At 42.1% G+C, this 18,539-nt stretch overlaps 1 protein-coding gene across 3 annotated transcripts in view; it reads left to right on the top strand.

Moving 5' to 3' along the window:
* Positions 1-18,539, top strand: part of ARB2A (ARB2 cotranscriptional regulator A) — a 651,099-nt gene that overhangs the window by 333,828 nt on the left and 298,732 nt on the right. For all 3 annotated transcript variants that reach the window (XR_011023128.1, XM_068247503.1, XM_068247504.1), the window contains exon 8: positions 18,399-18,518. Coding sequence is in view for 2 of the 3 variants with exons in the window: in XM_068247503.1 (XP_068103604.1) it covers positions 18,399-18,518 (120 nt within the window). In the remaining variant the exon portion in view is untranslated. The remainder of the gene's footprint in view (positions 1-18,398; positions 18,519-18,539) is intronic.

The following is an 18,539-nucleotide window of genomic DNA, read 5'->3' as shown; positions in this document are numbered from 1 at the left end:
TAGCTGATTAGAGTTTGACAATTTGAGCCTAGAATATTGAACATTTTCACAATACTCTGATGGTGTGCGATTTTAATTTTGAGGTTATCATAAGCTAATAAGCCATAATCAACATTATAACAAATAAATGCTCGAAGTATCTCGCTTTGCATGTAATGAGTCTATTTCATATATTAGTTTCACCTTTTAAGTTGAATTTCTGAAATAAATGAACTTAACATTCTAATTTTTAGAGTTTCACCTCTACATAAACGTGCAGAGATAGCGGTTTTGGGAAAACGAGTGTGAACCCTGCCTTAGACTTTGGTAGTAGGCATATATGATAGTGATCTCCTTTCAGCGACAGTAAGTGATCTAAATCCCTTCTGCAAACTCTATAAAGTGCTGCCTAAAATGCCAGAGCTATATAAATTCAAATAATGACATGTAGATAGCTTTCAACAACTTGTGTTTTAGATATATTCATTTCACCTGTTCTGCTTTCCTCACCTTACTCAGCTTCTCATGAACTGTTAGCTCTCCTGAAATCTCTCTCTCCCTCCAGCAGCTCAAAAACGTCACAAACATTTAAATCCCATTTACATTTGCTTACTCTCTCCCTCCTACTCTTACTTGCAGCTGGTGATATATCACCCTATCCTGGGCCACAGCCTGCTGCCAGACAAGCATCCCCTGCTGACCTGCTTCATACACTTCACCCTCTGTCCACAAATAACCTCAACACCCATCCTCGCTCCAACCTTATTTCCATCCATCCCACCCACAAACACATACTCCCCCTACCCTGCGGTCTCTGGAATGCCAGATCCGTCCATAACAAACTTACAGCAGTCCACGGCCTCTTCCTCTCCAAATCCCTCACCATCCTCGCACTCACTGAGACATGGCTCACCCCCTCTAACTCTGCCGCAGAGGCTGCCCTCTCCTACAGGGGGCTTCACCTCAGTCACACCCCCAGACCAGACAACAGGACCGGGAGAGGGGTGGGTCTGCTCCTCTCCCCATCCTGCACCTTCCGTGTCCTCACCCCACCTACCTCTCTACAATTCACATCATTTGAGGCCCACACCATCCGCCTCTACCACCCCCTCCCTGCCATTGTTGTGGTCTTATACCGCCCTCCGGGCTCCACCCCACAATTTCTCGATGACCTTGCCTCCTGGCTCCCTCACATCCTCTCCTCTGACCTCCCACCATCATCCTTGGGGATTTCAATATTCCCATCGATGAAGCCCAGAGCTCCGCTGTGACCCAGCTACTCACTATTGCCAACTCACTTGGACTAGTACAACACGCCAACACCCCCACTCACACTGCAGGGCACACTCTCGACCTTATATTCACTAAATCCACCACCATTGCAGACCTTGACATCGCACCCTTTCCACCCTCAGACCATCCCCTTCTCACCTTCAACCTCCTCACAGAAGGCACCTCCAAATTACCCACCCACCTGGTCGATGGCAGCGAGACCTACGCAAGCTCAACCCTAGTGTCCTTGCTGACCCCCTCCATGCCCTCTCCTCCACTCTCCCCACCCTAACCTGTCCTAATCTTGCTGCAGCTCAGTATCGCCAAACTCTCTCATCAGCCCTAGAGAAAGCTGCTCCACCAATATTTCGCCGCAACCGACCCCCTAACCCCCAGCCCTGGCACACTACCCATACTCGCAACCTCCAGAGGAAAACACGCGCCACTGAACGGAAATGGAGAAAAACTAGACTTAACCAGGATTTCCTACAGTACAAGACCAACCTGCTGCAGTTCCACACTGCCCTTGCTCATGCGAAGCAGGAATACTTTACCAAGCTCATCGGAGCACAAGCTTCCAACCCCCCGTCTTTTTGCCACTTTCAACTCCCTGCTTAAACCCCCCCCCCCCCACCCTCCGTTTCCTCCCTCTCTGCCACAGATTTAGCCACCCACTTCACCAACAAAATTGTCTTCATCCGCCAGGAAATATCCAATCTCCAATCTTCACCTCCCACCCCCTCCCAACCAGCTCCTCCTCCACCCTAACCTCCCCTCACATCCTTCACTCCTACTACTACCGAGGAAGTCAACCACCTACTGCAGACTTCCCATACCACTACCTCCCCCCTTGACCCCATCCCTTCTGATTTACTCCAGCCTCACTTCACGGAATTGGCCCCAGTCCTCACTACCCTGTTCAACCTCTCCCTATCCACAGGCACCTTCCCCTCAGACTTCAAGCAGGCCACTGTACTACCCCTGCTCAAGAAACCCTCCCTCGACCCCTTGCTACCCTCCAACTACCGTCCTATCTCCCTCCTCCCCTTTGCCTCAAAACTCCTTGAGCGTCTGGTTCACAAACGCCTGACCCAGTACCTCAATGCCAACTCACTGCTAGACCCACTGCAATCTGGATTTCGGCCTGCCCACTCAACCGAAACTGCTCTCACCAAAGTGGTCAACGACCTTGCCGTAGCGAAAGCTGAAGGTAAATACTCCATTCTCCTCCTTGACCTTTCAGCAGCTTTTGACACAGTAGATCATCCCCTACTCCTCCAGTCCCTCCAGTCCTTGGGCATTCACGATCTCGCCCTGTCCTGGCTTTCATCCTACCTCTCCAACCGCTCCTTCACGACCGCCTTCATTGAGTCCTCGTCCACCCCCAACCACCTCTTGGTGGGAGTCCCCCAAGGTTCGGTCCTTGGCCCCCTACTGTTCACCCTATACACATCCTCCATTGGCAAGGTTATCTCCTCCATGGGTTTTAACTATCATCTGTATGCAGATGACACCCAGATCTACCTCCACACCCCTGACATATCCCCCACTACCATGGACAAGGTCTCCTCCTGCCTATTGGCCATCTCCTCATGGATGTCCGCCAGGTTCCTGAAACTAAATCTAGACAAAACGGAATTTATGATCTTCCCACCCTGGCCATCCACGAACCTCCCAGATGTGCATGTCACTGTTAACCACACTACCATTCGCCCTACCTCTCAAGCCCGCTGTCTGGGTGTCACCCTGGACTCGGCACTCTCCTTCACTTCCCACATCCAAAACCTCACAAAGTCCTGCAACTTCCACCTTCGTAACATCTATAAGATTCGCCCTTTCCTGACCGCTGCCACCACCAAACTCCTCATCCATGCCCTTATAATTTCCCGCCTTGACTACTGCAATGCCCTGCTGTCTGGTCTCCCTATGACCCCATCCGCCCCACTGCAGTCCATCATGAATGCAGCAGCCAAAATTATCCACTGCTCCCATCGCTCCACCACGGCAGATCCCCTCCTAGAATCCCTCCACTGGCTTCCTATCCAGTCCAGAATCAGATTCAAGATGCTGTGTCTGACCTACAAATCTGTCCACAAAACCTGTCCAACCTACATTTCCGATCTTACTCAGAGGTACACACCTAGCCGCTCACTCCGCTCTTCCAATGAACTTCACCTAACCGCCCCCCGCATCACCCAGTCCCATACAGGCCTCCAGGACTTCTCAAGAGCTGCTCTGACACTATGGAACTCCCTACCCATTAGGGCAGCCCCCTCCTTCAATATCTTCAACAAAGCCCTCAAAACTCACCTTTTCACTCTGGCCTACTACCCCTCACAAGTGCTCTAAACCTACAGCTGAACTCTGGTCCCCTACAGTTCGTGTCCCTACCTCTCCCTCTAGATTGTAAGCCTTTGGGCAGGGTCCTCCTCCTTTTGTGTCCTGCCTGATCATGCACCTCCATTACTGTGCACCCATGCTATGCATCTGAGTGAACCTAACTTTCCTAATCTCCATGCTCCATCCAGTGACTGACTAAGCATTACCTTGTACTCACACTGTGCTGTGTGATCTGGTATGCATGTATTCCTGTAATGTCATATTGCTGTATGTCACCCCTAAATATTGTCTGTAACCTAAATTAATGTTCAGCGCTGCGTAATATATTGGCGCTTTATAAATACAATAAATAAATAATAAATACATATTTTAACAACTTATAGAATAATGTATTTCATGGTTGCGGTTTGACTTTTTTTTTTTTTTTTTTTTTTTTGATCAGACATCATATTTTCTTATGTTAGACACATTCTGATGTTTTAGACAGCTATGGTATTTATTAGTTATGTGTAACAAATTTCACAGTGAGGAATATATATGTATTTTGACACGTTGATGCATTTAGCGAATCTACACTGTAATACACTAGGCACATAATTATAAACTCTGTATATTGATTGTTGTTCCTTGGGCTTTCTATGTTAAAAATGCTTGTCACCAATTTTCCTGATGATTTGTCATTATTTAGAGAAATCAATGGTAACATACCTGTGTGCACCGAGGACGTATCATAAATCTGTTGTGCTTTTGTGTGGATGCGTACGTCTGAATTGTCAGCGCATCCCTTTCTATGTCTCTTGCTATATATGTGAATTATCAATAGATAAAGCAATTGCTTGGCATATATTACTCCAGTTTAAGGCAGATAGATATTCAGAAATAATTGGCATGGCCACTGTCAGAGTAGAATCTGGTGGTTGCTGATCATTTCTATATGTTTTTACAGACTTTCAAACATACTTGTTTTTCTTTAAATAATCTTTTTCTATGAAATTAATTGGGAATCCAATGAAAACTTTTCAGTGGTAAAAAAAAGTCTCTGTGAAAGGTTTTTAGTGTCCCTGTTTGACATTTTTACACCCCTTTCTGTCCCTGATGGTAAAACAGGATTTGAGAGAATTCCTCCATTGGACCAGCAGATAAAATCCTAAAAAGATAATCTAGCTCTTCCAAATGGAGATTCAGTGATCTCAGGCTGTACGGGAAATCTCTTCCACAGGGACACAGATTTCTGTCAGATTCCAAAAATGTAGTTAAATATAAAGCAGGTCAATTAAAGAGTTGTTACAGCAGTTCACCTTTGTAAAGGTGGCCTAACGCCATACATTTTAAAAAAAATCAATTCAAGAATTACAATCAATTTTTTTCTGATTGTAACATTTAAAAAATCTGACCACAATATACATGTCTTAAAATTTTCCCCAATTATAATAAAAAAATTGAAAATTCTGACAAATTTCTTGGACCTATACATTAATAAACTGATAATCTATCCCACACCATTACATTTTCCTAAAAATTGATCAGAAATCCACTGAGATGGTTTTCTAAGATCCTCTCAGAACCACTCAGATCCACCACTCGCTTTTGACTTTTTCAGGACAACTGATAGTTTTTTTCAATTTGCTGATATTTCATGCTTCAGTAGTGTCTGAATCACACACCTGAAACAAGCCTGTGGCTAATCGAATAAAACTTAAGTCAAACATCTGTTCTGCATGCTTGTTTGGGGTCTATGACCAAAAGTATTAGAGGCAGAGCATCAGCAGGACAGCCAGGCAAATGGTATTGTTTAAAATGAAATAAATGTGCAGCCTCCATATCCATCTCAGGTCAGTTGTCCTTTATAAGCACCCATGTGATCACATGTTTTATGCCTGTCAAATATTAAAATCAGGAGATATAGAAACAGATACAGTAATAGAATAGAATAAAAAACAAAAATCTGCACAAAAAAATATTTTTGCTTAAAAACTTGTTTCACAGCTTTTGTAATTAGAGTGCTGAAATGTTCACATTTTTGTGTGGGGTAGAAAGTTTCTGCAGCTACTATCCTGTTATGAAAATGTGATCATAAACAGAATGGAGTCAGATTCAAGCTTTGTGGGTGTGGTTGGTGATGATGCCTGGATTACATCATTCCACAGCTCAGACTGCAAGGGGAATGCACAGTCTGAATCTCTTTGAGAGCATTGCTACTGATATTACAGTCATTGGTGCAAGGGGTAACCAGTACCTGAGCTTCTCCTGACCATGTGCTTTAACCATACTTTTTGATATGAACTTATCATCTAATGAACTACTATACAGGCACAATAAATTCTAATAAAGAATCAGAGAGCTAGACAGATTGTTCTAAGAGAACATGTAGACAGGATGGTAGTGGGATCAAGAGAAAATTTTCTCAGTAACAGAATTATGATTTTGTGAAAATGCTAGTAGGAAGAAAAAATAAAAGGGATGTTAAAGTAAACCGGAGGTAAAAATGAATCTTATGAATTAAAGATTTGCATGTGTCCTACTACTCCTAAAGGGGCCCATACGCCGGTCGATTTCAGCCTCCGATTGATCGATTTGCGAATTGATTTCAATTGATTTGATCTATCTGACAGGATGGAAAAATCTGGGACGATCTGCTGCTGGCAGCAGATCAATGGCCCATAGAGTTGCATTGGATCTAATGGTCCAATAATGCATTTAGATCGATTTCCAATCGATTTCATTCTGAAATCTATTGGAAATCTGTCCCTAGTGTGTGGCACACATCAGATAGATTCCTGTCAGATTCAACTTGACAGGCATCTGACAGAAATCTATCTGATGGTCGAATTTGCTGCAAATGTATACGTGTATGGCCACCTCAAAGTGGGATAAAGATGTTAATCCTGCATTCAAAACGTTCAAATATTTTTCTGCTGTTATGGTTTGGAGTTATCACATACTTTAGGAGCACTGGCCCTTTAATAATCAATGCCAAACAGCTGCATGCTGGGGGTTCTTTTTATCTATAATGTATTCCTCCTCTTCCATTAATTTCCCTTCCTAGCTGCCTATCTGAAACACGATCCTCTGCTCACTTGTGTTTACAAGCAAGGCTGAGGTGACTCAGCAATTGGAGGAGAAAATAAAATAGTTAAGGGCAGAAATGATATCAGGATTTAGCCTCAAACTGTGGGCAAAAGACACGGTTCCCACCAGGAACAGAATTCTCTTCATTTACTATATACAATTCACTGAAATCAAAACGTGGACAGTACAATACATGTTTTATGCAAGTAAATTAAGTATCTATCTACTTATATATGTGTTTTTTTCCGTGGCATAGTATGGCTAATCCTACTGCTTTAAGATTCACCCAGTGAGTGTTGCGCTACAGTCTGACTAGGTCCTGACTGGAGAAAAACTGTCATTTTCATACCTGAATGATTAACGCTTTCAGGGAGAATAGGGAAAAAGGAAAGCAGCCTAGTTATTGGTGTGCTAGTTATTGGTAAACTATACTTGTGTACATAAGTACAGATGTCTTTAAAGTATTCCAGCTAATCACAGTTCCTCAGGGTAGACGAGAGAAGGGTCACACAGAGCTCATGTTGCTGTAACCATAGTGACATACAGTATGTAATCAATTTCCAAATAATAAAAAGATGCTAGTATGGTTTTTATAGGGGAACCAGACAGCATAACATTTGCCAGTAAATGTACATCGTCTCAGATAACAGCTGATTTTATGACTTTATGTAAGCATGTAATTGCTGAAGAGGAGAGGTGGATTGCTTGATTAAATTGCACAGAGTTCAATGGCCAATTTATCTGGGTTACACAGTAGCAGAAGGCTCTATTAAAAGGGGCAGTTTCTTGCTGCAATGCAAACTGTTTTTCCCCATTCTAGGCTGTTATCTAAATACAAAAAAATGACAATTCAGTTGAGGTCTCCTTTAAATTAGATTTGGGCGTCACACTATGTAGTATTGAAACCGTATTAACATGGCTTTTTTTTATATAAACTATAAAATCTGTGTTGTACTTATTTTTAGATTCTTCATTTTCCACCGGTGTCTGTGGAATTCCCATTAATTATGCCTCAGTAGCTAAAGCTACTGCGGATCCCCAAGGTTTGACTGCCACTTGCAAAGCAAGAAGTCTGCTCCCAATCTTCCAGTTAGGTCAAGTGCAAAAATTAAGATATGATTGAGGGCTGATGGTATCAGCTTATATCAAAACACCTCCTCACCATGTCATTATGACATGTGGCCGTAACACGCCGGCTGCTGTTTTAACTCATGACAATTAATTTTTAAGAGTAATGTAATCTGACAGTGAAAGGATGTAGAAAGATGTGAAGATGTCGTAAGTGTGACCTTTCTGCCCAAGTGTATCCAGCAGCCATTTTTAACAAGAGATCTCAGAAAAGAGTGCTACTCCTTTTGTAGTTTTGTTAATTAGTTATTGATTTGAAACAATGCACTACAAAATATTGTCAGATTAGCTAGACGCCAGCAAGGTCACCGCGTGACAGTCTGGTCTTGATAATCTTTCTACTATACAAGCATTTGCTTGGCGGAACCTATTGTTGTGTGATATGTGACTTTTGTCCTGCGCTGCTTTGAAATCTTTTTTTTTTTTTTTTTCCCTGAGATTGGTGCTTTGGTGCATACAGGTTCTGCTGCTGCTGAGTCTGATCTTATCTGCCTTCATTGTGTGCATGCAGTATTATTTACTACATCAAAAAGCATTCGCTTCATACTCACTTAATATTTGTTATATGATGTTGAAATTATAAAGGTGGCAAAACACCAATTGTTATTTTCCTGACGATTCCCGGCAGATTCAATCACTTTGATGAAATCTGGTAGAAATTGATGCTGCAACATGCTGGCTCGATTGTGCCAGATGGAAGATATCGTTCGGCTCAAAACATAGCACTGCATCAAACAGTGAAACGCTGCAGTAGATGTTTCATAGATTTCATGCTAAAAATCTATTAAAAAAATCTAGTGTGTGGAAGGAGTCAATCCCTCTCTGACCAGATTTGGTCTGAGAAGGATCGATCTTCTGGCCATTTCTAGTGCCCCTCTGTAAGTCTGTGGGCACTTTTACTCTCACTTGTTATAAGGCTATTTACTTTCTACCAATGAAGTTTTTAGGGGACTGAGTGCGCACGTTACCCAGGATCAGATGTGTAGACAGGTTCTCGCTGCCATCAGGCAAAACTATCTGCCATAATTATAATAATTACAATATTTGCATTGTGCTTTTCTCCTTTTGGACTCAAAGCCCTTTCAATGCAGTCACTAGAGCGCACTCAGTAGGAAGTAGCAGTGTTCGGGAATCTTGCTCAAAAACTCTTAGCTGACTTACTGAATAGTGTTGTTAGCTCTGCAGAAGCAGGTGTTGTCTGCTGACAAATAACTTGTGGCACCGTTAAGATTTTGCCACTAATTCCACACCATGTGCCAATTTCTGTGGGAAGAGTTTGCTATTTGAAACATGCACAGACGTTCCATCTTGTTATAAATTATCTGTGCATTAGTAACTGTGCTTTAATTGCTGGTGGTACTTGGGTTGATTCCGTGTTTTAGCTGAGTTAAAGCGCTGTTGTAGATATACTCACTGAAATCGTTTACCTTATGTGTCCTTTCACAAAATGCTGCTTTAGTACTCTTTAGTACTAGTTAGTGTGTGTGTGTGTGTGTGTGTGTGTGTGTGTGTGTGTGTGTGTGTGTGTGTGTGTGTGTGTGTGTGTGTGTGTGTGTGTGTGTGTGTACTAGGATGGTCATTGAGATGTAAATAATTACAAATTAATGCAGGTTTAATGCAGGGTTGAGCAAAGTATGTATGCAGTTTGATGCAATTTGAAAATGGCCAATCAAATACTGCCAAGGTGGAATTCAGTGTGTCCGTATTCAGGCATACATTTGTATAATTTTGCATTAGCTCAGAATTACTTGCATCTTATTGGCCATCCCTAGTGTGTGGCACTAAATTAAAGCATTGAAAGCCTCAGTCTACTTCTCCCGCTATGCTTTTCACCACCATTTTGGCCCTTAAGTTATTGTATCCTAGTATCCTCTCCTTTTTTCATGTGACTATTTGCAGTACACTGATTCTTGGACAAAATATGAGATGGGTGTTAGTACTACTTGTTTAGGAATAAGAAGGAAACCATCACATTGTATCCTTAAAACCCCACCTATATTCAACAGCTGGGTACTGACATAGTGGTGTGCAGTGAGGGGGAAAGGTTTCCCTATCAGGCCCACTGCACACCACTATGGCCTCAATTCACTAAGCTTAACTCCTGTCTTTAATAACTCTTCAGAGCTGTTTTACAGTTATCACCATGGTGATATAATTGTGATAACTGTAAAACAGCTCTGAAGAGTTATTAAAGACAGGAGTTAAGCTTAGTGAATTGAGGCCAGTTTGTACCCGGCTGTTGAATAAAGGTGTGGTTTTCAGGATACAGTGCCAGGCTCTCTTCTATCTGTTGGAATAATACTGGTCTATCCCAGAGGCCATTGCTGACATTTTAGGTATTGATAACAGTCATGCACATATGTCAGTTCATGTTAGCCTACAAAAATGGAGTAAGCTACAAGGATACTATTTTGGTTGAAATAAACTTCCTTTTAGAAAGTAATCTGTATATACTTTGCATGATGTAGAAATGTGACTGAAGTTCCATTTAAGGCTGCTTTCACAGTGGGACGTTACAGGTGCACGTTAGTGCAGCCTGTAACGCTCCCCCAAAGCACAGCAATGTAACACAAGTGGGCTGTTCAGTGCCTACGTTGCGTTACATGTAACGCTGCACGTTTTAGTTAAAGTGCAGCATGCTGTGCGTTCAGACTGTTTGCACATGCTCAGTGGGGGCGGAGAGGAGGCGGGGAGATGGCGCTACAGTAGCCGCGCACATGGCTACTTAATATGCACTGGCGGCCGCTGATTGGCCAGCGGGACCACGTGATGCGGAGTGTCTCGCTCCGCATCACGTGGTCCCGCCGGCCAATCAGCGCCACTCTGGGAGACCTTATGCGGATAGAGCCACCTAACGCAGCTCACTCTAACGTCCTCTCCCACGCCACCATGCGTTGCGTTAGGGGCACGTTATGCGACCTTAACGTCTCCTAAAACGCAACGTCTTAGTGTGTAAGTAGCCTAAAAGTTTGCAAAGTAAGTTTGTGGGCATCGCAGCAATCAGCTCCTGGACTGGAGGTCTTCATTGTTGGACGTTTGTAAATAGAGGGAATCCTGCCGTTCGTTCCTGCAGAGCAGGTGCTGGCAGAAGCAATGTCTGGAGCTTTCCCGCTCTGCTTCCCTGCCGCTACGAACGACCCTGGGAGGACACGCGTGGTCCCCGGCTGCCACAGCTGCATAAGAGAGGGGCAGGGGGAGGAGAGGAGAGGAGGCGGCTTCATCTGTTACATTGCCGACGGGGAATTAATTCCATTTATGCCGCCGGGATTCATTCATGCTAGACAGCCAACTAATTCATTTCTAACATTGGCCGCAGGGGCATGTTTTGACTGTCCAGAACCCAAAGTGGCCAGACTTCGGGTTCTGGCCCTAACATATACATTGAACTGTGAGTGGTAATCGCTTCCCAGAGCATAAACAAAGTAACAATGACCAGACATAGCCAATGTGGGGAAGTGATCTATTTTTCGAAGTAGAAATACATCGAAGAGTGTTTACAGTTTGCCAGAAATATAGAAAATCACTTGGAAAATGGAAAGAAGACTCATTTGATGAAAGGCAAATGTTATATCTGATCTCATCCTCCATCAGACAAATGCCCAAGTGTGGCTAACCTAAAGTTTGTTCTTGTGTGTCCTTTTAAAGACCTGTGCTTTATTATTCTTGCTTAAAACAGAGCTGTGAACGTGTAATTAAACATAATGTCATGCTGGGCGTTCAATTCCAGCTAATGTCCGATAGTATAATACAATCGTTAGGTTAACTACATTGATCTAGAAACTATGCTCATTGTATTGATGTAATTACTCATATGTGGACAGGGGAAATACTAGATGCAGCTGTTTACACGCTTGTGTTTACTATCAAGTGCCTGCATTTGAATGGGCGACCCCTGAATCACATCCGAAGTGATGTAGATATAGTTTTCTGCTCTTCTAAGCATTACTCCCCGATGCACTACGGGGGTTTTGCCAAGCAGAATCGAAAGTTGGCACAATGCTGATTCCATTTCCCTGGCTCCTATCTATTTCCTTCTGTTTCTCAGATTTGATTAAGCTCTAAGCAGAAGCTGCTTGCTTCCAGAATTGAGAGCGGAGGATGCTTTACAGAATATAGCTGTCTCAAAGTAAATTTTGCATTTGAGAGGGAAAAAAAACCGGATGCTTCCACTTCTAACCTCCTTCTGAAGAATTTGGTGTATTTGTCATTCTACATTGTGGTTTCTACATTAAATATGCAGGTTCAAAGTTTCAGAACCTGATTAGTAAATGGCTTCCAAGCAATTGATGTAAAAAGCGTTTTAGCTGTAGGGTTGGCTTGAAGGCCCAAAACCAAGCATTTCACAAAGAGGTTGGCCATGGAGGCCCCTTAATTACTCCCCTCTGCTGAGTGGATAGGATAGCAGATTTCCTCAATTTAAAAAAAAAATTAATTTGATTCCAATTGATGAATTTTCCTCTTTGGACAAGTGCCCAATGACAGCAGTTTCAACCAGCTGACAAAAATATACAGGGTTCATTTTTGGTCTTCAGTTAAAAAAAACATTTTTACTAAGTGGCCAGTGTGCACTCAACACATTGGAGAAAAGGTTATTGAAATGCCTGAAAATTGCCTCCCAATCACTGGGTTACCACTTCCATTCATTTCACTGTGGCTGTTTGTGCAGCTTGGAAGCATTTAGAGCAGTTATTGGGTACAGGATTAAGGAGACAGTGAACTCACTTCTCAAGCATTTTTTTTTCATACTGTGCCAACTGGTTTCTCTGCAAGCTACTGCACAAGGTAGCTGGAAGGTTATTGACTCTCAACCTCCATGTCTTACAACAGTAGCTATGAGTGATGAGTGGAAAATACTCTGAATATGTGAATTAGCTGCATCCAGAAGAGAAGAAATAAGTCTATCAAATCACTATTAACACAGCTACTACTGATGATTAAAAATGAAATTAATCATCAGCTATAGGGTGTGGCTTACATTTCCCAAATTCTGCCAACTGAATTGGTCTAATTAGCATATTAATTACATTTTTGGTTCCCTGGTCATGAGTGCACAGCATATAGGAAGACAGAGATGGATGGGTAGTAGTATTTGCTCACACCAAAGGGTAACTAAAGTGAGAGGGATATGGGGGCTAACATTTATTTCATTTCAAACTATACAAGTTGACTGGCAGTCCTGCTGATCTTCTGCCTCTAATACTTTTATCCATAGATCCTGAACAAGCATGCAGATCAGAGTTTCTGACAAACATCTGACAAGATTAGCCACATGTTTCAAGTATGTGATTCAGACACTACAGGATGCCAGTCAACTGCAACTGTTTAAACGGCAATAAATATGGCAGCCTTGCTCATACAGAGTAGCTACGAGTACGTAGCTGCTCTGAATTGAAATTGGCCAGCTCTGACCACAGGAGAGGGGGTTAACTTACCCATGCCACCGCCTTGTTCCAATGCACTCCACTTCACATTCCACGTCACTTCCACGCTTCCTCATTCTTCGTTGAAGCGCAAGTGGAGCGCTTTGGATCCAGGCGGCGGCATGGGTAAGTTAACCCTCCCCCTCCTGCGGTCAGTGCTGGGTAATTTGCATTTTCATTCTGCGGTGCTACATACTAGTAGCTCTCTGTATGAGCCAGCCTAGCCTCCATATCTCTCTTGCTTCCTTATCTCTCTAACAATACACCAGTGAAAACACATCTGAAGAAGGACAACTAAAGTGATCCGGTAAGGTGCCCCAGTACACCAGGTTAATCTCATGTCCATCTTCTCTCTTTTACTGGATTATTGTTTTGAAATGAATGCCAGTGGCTCTCTTACGATCTGAATAATGAGAAAATATATCTGCTGCCAACACCATATCATAAGGCTGGACACCTACTGCGTTTGCAAAACTCCCAAAATGCTTAGACTGGTTTTACGTCTTAAAACAGAGCGATACCGGAGCGGTTTAGACTAAATCGATTTTGAACCATCACTTTCCTTTAGTGAAACACTCTGAACAAAGCTGTGGGTTATAAGTTTACTATTTTCGCAAATTGCAATTGCTCTGTGGGCTCCGCTGCATTTACTTCAATTAGCCTAGCATTTTGATTAGCTATAGCCCTTATACATTACTGTGAAAAGTGTGTGAAATGTTCTGAATCATCAGCCTCTAGAGAAATTCTAACTTCACATTCTCTATATCAAATGCATCTTTATTTCATACATTTGTGTTCAAACCCAAAACCACCTTACAAAATGCTGGAAGTCTGGTACCAAAAAAAATCCACATTATCATCTATGTCCTTAAAGGGGAACTGAAGAGAGAGGTATATGGAGGCTGTCATGTTTATTTCCTTTTAGACAATACCAGTTGTCTGGCAGCCCTGCTGATCCTCTGCCTCTAATACTATTAGCCATAGCCCCTGAACAAGCATGCAGCAGATCAGGTGTTTCAGTGGTTCAGACTTATAAGTCTGATCTGACAAGACTAGCTGCATGCTTGTTTCTGGTTTTAATCAGATACTACTGCAGAGAAATAGACCAGCAGGGCTGCCAGCCAACTGGTATTGATTAAAAGGAAATACACATGACAGCCTCCATATACCTCTCTCTTCAGTTCCCCTTTAAAGCCAAATTCTACTCTTGCTAAATATTTGCTATCAATATATATTATTGGTTCTAATTACAGGTTCTAATAATTTAATCATACCCAGAGTCCACCTGGAAACTTTTGGTCCCAGTGCCTTCTGTCATGCTGCTCCTACGTTATGGAACTCCCTACCTCAGCAGATCAGGACAGCTCCATCTCTGGACGTGTTTAAATCCAGACTGAAAACCCACCTGTTCAGTTTCGCAATTGCAGAAACATAATTTTTGTTGAGTGAATACTTCATCCTACTACTGAATCTGAGAGAGCCTGAGCGCTTTGAGTCCTATGGGAGAAAAGCGCTATAGAAATATTATTGTATTGTATTGCTGCACAAATTATTCTGTAGTTAAATGCTATAAAAAATAGCATGTCCATTTTAATTTGCAGCCTGTTAGGAGTTTCCAAAACTGCCTGTAAGTCCAAGTTTTTGTACTTTCCTCATCTGGAATCTGTACTCTCACTATTTTTTAGTACAGACAACCCAATAATTCTCCTCCTTCTTTATGAGTAATATTGCACAGAACAGTAAAAAAAAATGTTGTTTTCCACATCTGTAGTGACTGACTGGAAGCTCGGACACTCCTGGTGTTGACAAACTCTGTGTTTCAATTAGGGTGGAGTTGCTGTGCGTTTGAATTTATTGAAACAAAGTAGGTAATTCAATATAATGTGTCATTAAAGCTAACAATATATGCAGCTGAACTGAAGAAGAATCCTTATCTTTCAACAAAAGTGGAATTTCACTTTAAATTGCGAGCGACAGCTGGAGACCAGTCAGTGCATTATGGCATCCTCAGTGCTTCATGCTGCGTAGCTTACTACTTCTAAGAGACAATTCCTATGGTTACCCTCTCAGAAAGTTTCCTGCGTCTGGCCTGCATAGGAGAATCTGTCACATTTGGCATCCATACAGGAAGTATGTGAACCTGTCACGGCAAGCAGTCTCAAAGGGCGCGCTGCTTTGCAGCAGCTAATTAACCTTAGGAAATAATTACACAAATATGCAAATGTTGTTTAGATAATTCCATGTGTTATCAACGCAGGTAGTCCATCAGAAATGCAGACCTTGGAGTGTCGAGATGTTGGAATCTGCTCCAGTCGATAAGGCTTTGTCTTTTGCATTACTTTAACTTGGTATTTAACAATTAATGGCTGTAATATTACATTAGTAAATTCAAATTGTTGTCCTTTAGAGGCTGCCGAGCATAACAATATATTCACAGCGCTAATCTATGTACGCTAATGTCAGCTATGTAATAACTTTGCACATACTTTACTACCGCTAAAGGAAAAAATAGACATTTTGAAAAATATTATAGGGTGCACCTAAGAAGGCTGTACTTCTATTGCAAATTATGTGTTTACTTTGGCCGTTGCGTTGTTTTCAGTACTTAATTGGAAATGTGTAATTTATAGGAGGGAGCCATGTGGGTTTGTTTTCTCAAAAGACCAAATAATAAATGGAGTTCATTGGTGATGCACAGGTTTGTTCACACAGAGCTACAAATTATCTGCTACGTTCTCGGATAAACACATTTATCTTCATTTCCTGCTTATAATTTCTCCCGAAGAATTATGGGTAGCCTTTTTGTTTTGTTTTTTCTTTTGGAAGATGACAAAAGTTCCACAGTTAAATTTTGTAGCAGTATTTGAATTTAACCAGTAGTAAAAGTTTTAGGGTCATTTTGCTACACTTCACCGCTATGCTAATGAAAGCCTATTTGCTTTCATTGAGCATGTGGTGCTCCAGAAGTCACCGTTCTACCTCGTGGACAAATTGACGTTACCGCGCGACCTCTGCGGTAGACCGGAAGTCATGTAAGTCTGTGGCGGCGCAGGGTTTGCCACAGTGTTGACGTTGCGGCACGCATGCGTGGAAGTGTATTTTTATAATACAAACCCGTCCAGAAGGGGATTACCGCATACTAATATGTTAATCCCTGAAGGCCATGTGTTTGTTTTTGTTCCATTATTTGGATAAGCTCAAAAATTGACGTAAGATTTCATGTTTGCAAAATCAGGAAAGTATCGTGTATTAAAAATATTTATCTTGAGCTTCTCCTATTGGTTTCAGTATTCTCCCCAGAATTTTTTTTCCAGCTGGGTGGCATGAAAAAGTAGTCAGATGGGGCGAGATGAGAGAATGCTGGGCCGGTGCTTCTCCGCACAATTCTGCTTACAGCTTAGGAGGAAGTGAGCCAATGACAGACGAGTGCTTACCAAATCAGGCCGGGTGCTTACTAAAACTAGCCGGGTGAAGAACCCGGCTAAGAGGGCCTGGGGAGAACACTGAGTTTGACAAGCAAACCCAGAAGTACCAAGAAGAGCTTTACTATGTGTAATTAAAAAAAGTACATCTGTATTCAATGATGATAGACTTATAGCTGGATTAAACACTGCTTTTAAAATAAATCATATCAAATCAATTTCAGCATTGATTAAAATGTATATAAATTCTTCCCCCGCAATAAATACAAATTGCATATCCAATAGCATGTACCTGTTTGAACCTGCAGTCCCTTAGTGACCAGTGTTGGAGGAGGTAGTATATTTTTTGCTAGTGCCATTCTTAAGTGTTATTTCAGCATTTACGTTTTTATGGCATTTCTTTCTCCCTTTTCCTGCATTTGCGGTTTTTATGCGGTTTTCACTGAAATGTACAGAATACATTCCAGTACTTTACTGAAGAAGGAAAAAGGGAAGGGCAGAAGTGAGGTCACATTGTAGCCTCACTGATCTTCCTGAAGCGGGATGCTCGTCAGTATAAAGAAAGTAAAATATTTACCATGGTGCCAAACTTGGGACACAGGAAATGGTGTTATAGATGCAGTACATCTATTGTGAGGATGCCAAATGAATGTTTTTGTTTTTTTTATTCATTATGTATAGAGTTTAATCCCGCTTCATTTATAGATTTGTGTTACTGCAAGTCTGTACAAGACCACAGTTATTCCTGGTCCTAGTTCAGGCTTGCAGTTTTTTTATAGATACATGTTATATAAAAAGAAAACGTTTGTTAAAAATTGCATTGCAAACACATTTTTGTTTTTGCACTATAACATTTACAGAATGCAGCCTCGTCTTCCTCCTTCTTTTCAGTAATTACAAGCCCCGCCCTGCTTCATTTCTTTTTAGTACTCCCTATAGAAGTGCAGCATGTTCCCATGACCCAATCCCTGATAGAGGCAGCAATATTGTAGTTCCCCCAAGGGACCACACTTGGGGGAATTGCACAAGCTTTCCCACATGCCGACATGGTACAGAGGCTGGCTCACATTCGTGTGGTTTCTTTATATGAAAGCTTTAGACTATATTTTATACTAGAGCAGTGATGGTTAACCTTGGCACTCCAGCTGTGGTGGAACTACAAGTTCCATGAGGCATTGCAATATTCTGATAGCTCTAAACATAACTCAGGGAGGCAGAGGCATGATGGTATTTGGGCAGCACGGTGGCGTAGTGGTTAGCTCTCTCGCCTTGCAGCGCTGGGTCCCTGGTTCAAATCCCAGCCAGGGCACTATCTGCAAAGAGTTTGTATGTTCTCTCCGTGTCTGCGTGGGTTTCCTCCGGGCACTCCTGTTTCCTCCCACATTTCAAAAACACACGGATAGGTTAATTGGCTCCCCCTAAAAAATTGGCCTTAGACTACAGTACTTACACTACATAATATAGACATATGGCAATGGTAGGGTTTAGATTGTGAGCTCCTTTGAGGGACAGTTAGTGACAATATATATATATATATACATTGTACAGCGCTGCGTAATATGTTGGCGCTATATAAATACTAAATAATAATAATAATAATTTGCAGTTTTGTCACAGCTAGAGTGCCAAGGTGAGCCATCAATGTACTAGAGTCTCCTTTCTCCAAACCTTTGGCTTTGACAGTTGGACATTTTAATAGATTTGACCATACAGTAGTGTTGCAAGATTCCTTTTGTGTAACCTCTGCTTTGGATTCTTCTTGTTGCAGGAGAATGGCAGCCCGGAGGAGCATGCATTATATGTTTGGGACAACTTCATTTCAAAGTCAGCAGCTGAAAATGTGTTTTTTGTTGCACACAGCTATGGGGGACTGGCCTTCGTGGAGCTGGTAGGTCATTATTCACTTATG

The sequence above is a fragment of the Hyperolius riggenbachi genome, chromosome 1, assembly GCF_040937935.1.
Source record: "Hyperolius riggenbachi isolate aHypRig1 chromosome 1, aHypRig1.pri, whole genome shotgun sequence".
In the NCBI taxonomy this organism is placed as follows: Eukaryota; Metazoa; Chordata; class Amphibia; order Anura; family Hyperoliidae; genus Hyperolius; species Hyperolius riggenbachi.
Note: the sequence above shows the minus strand (reverse complement) of the source record. Positions and strands in the feature narration are given on the sequence as shown.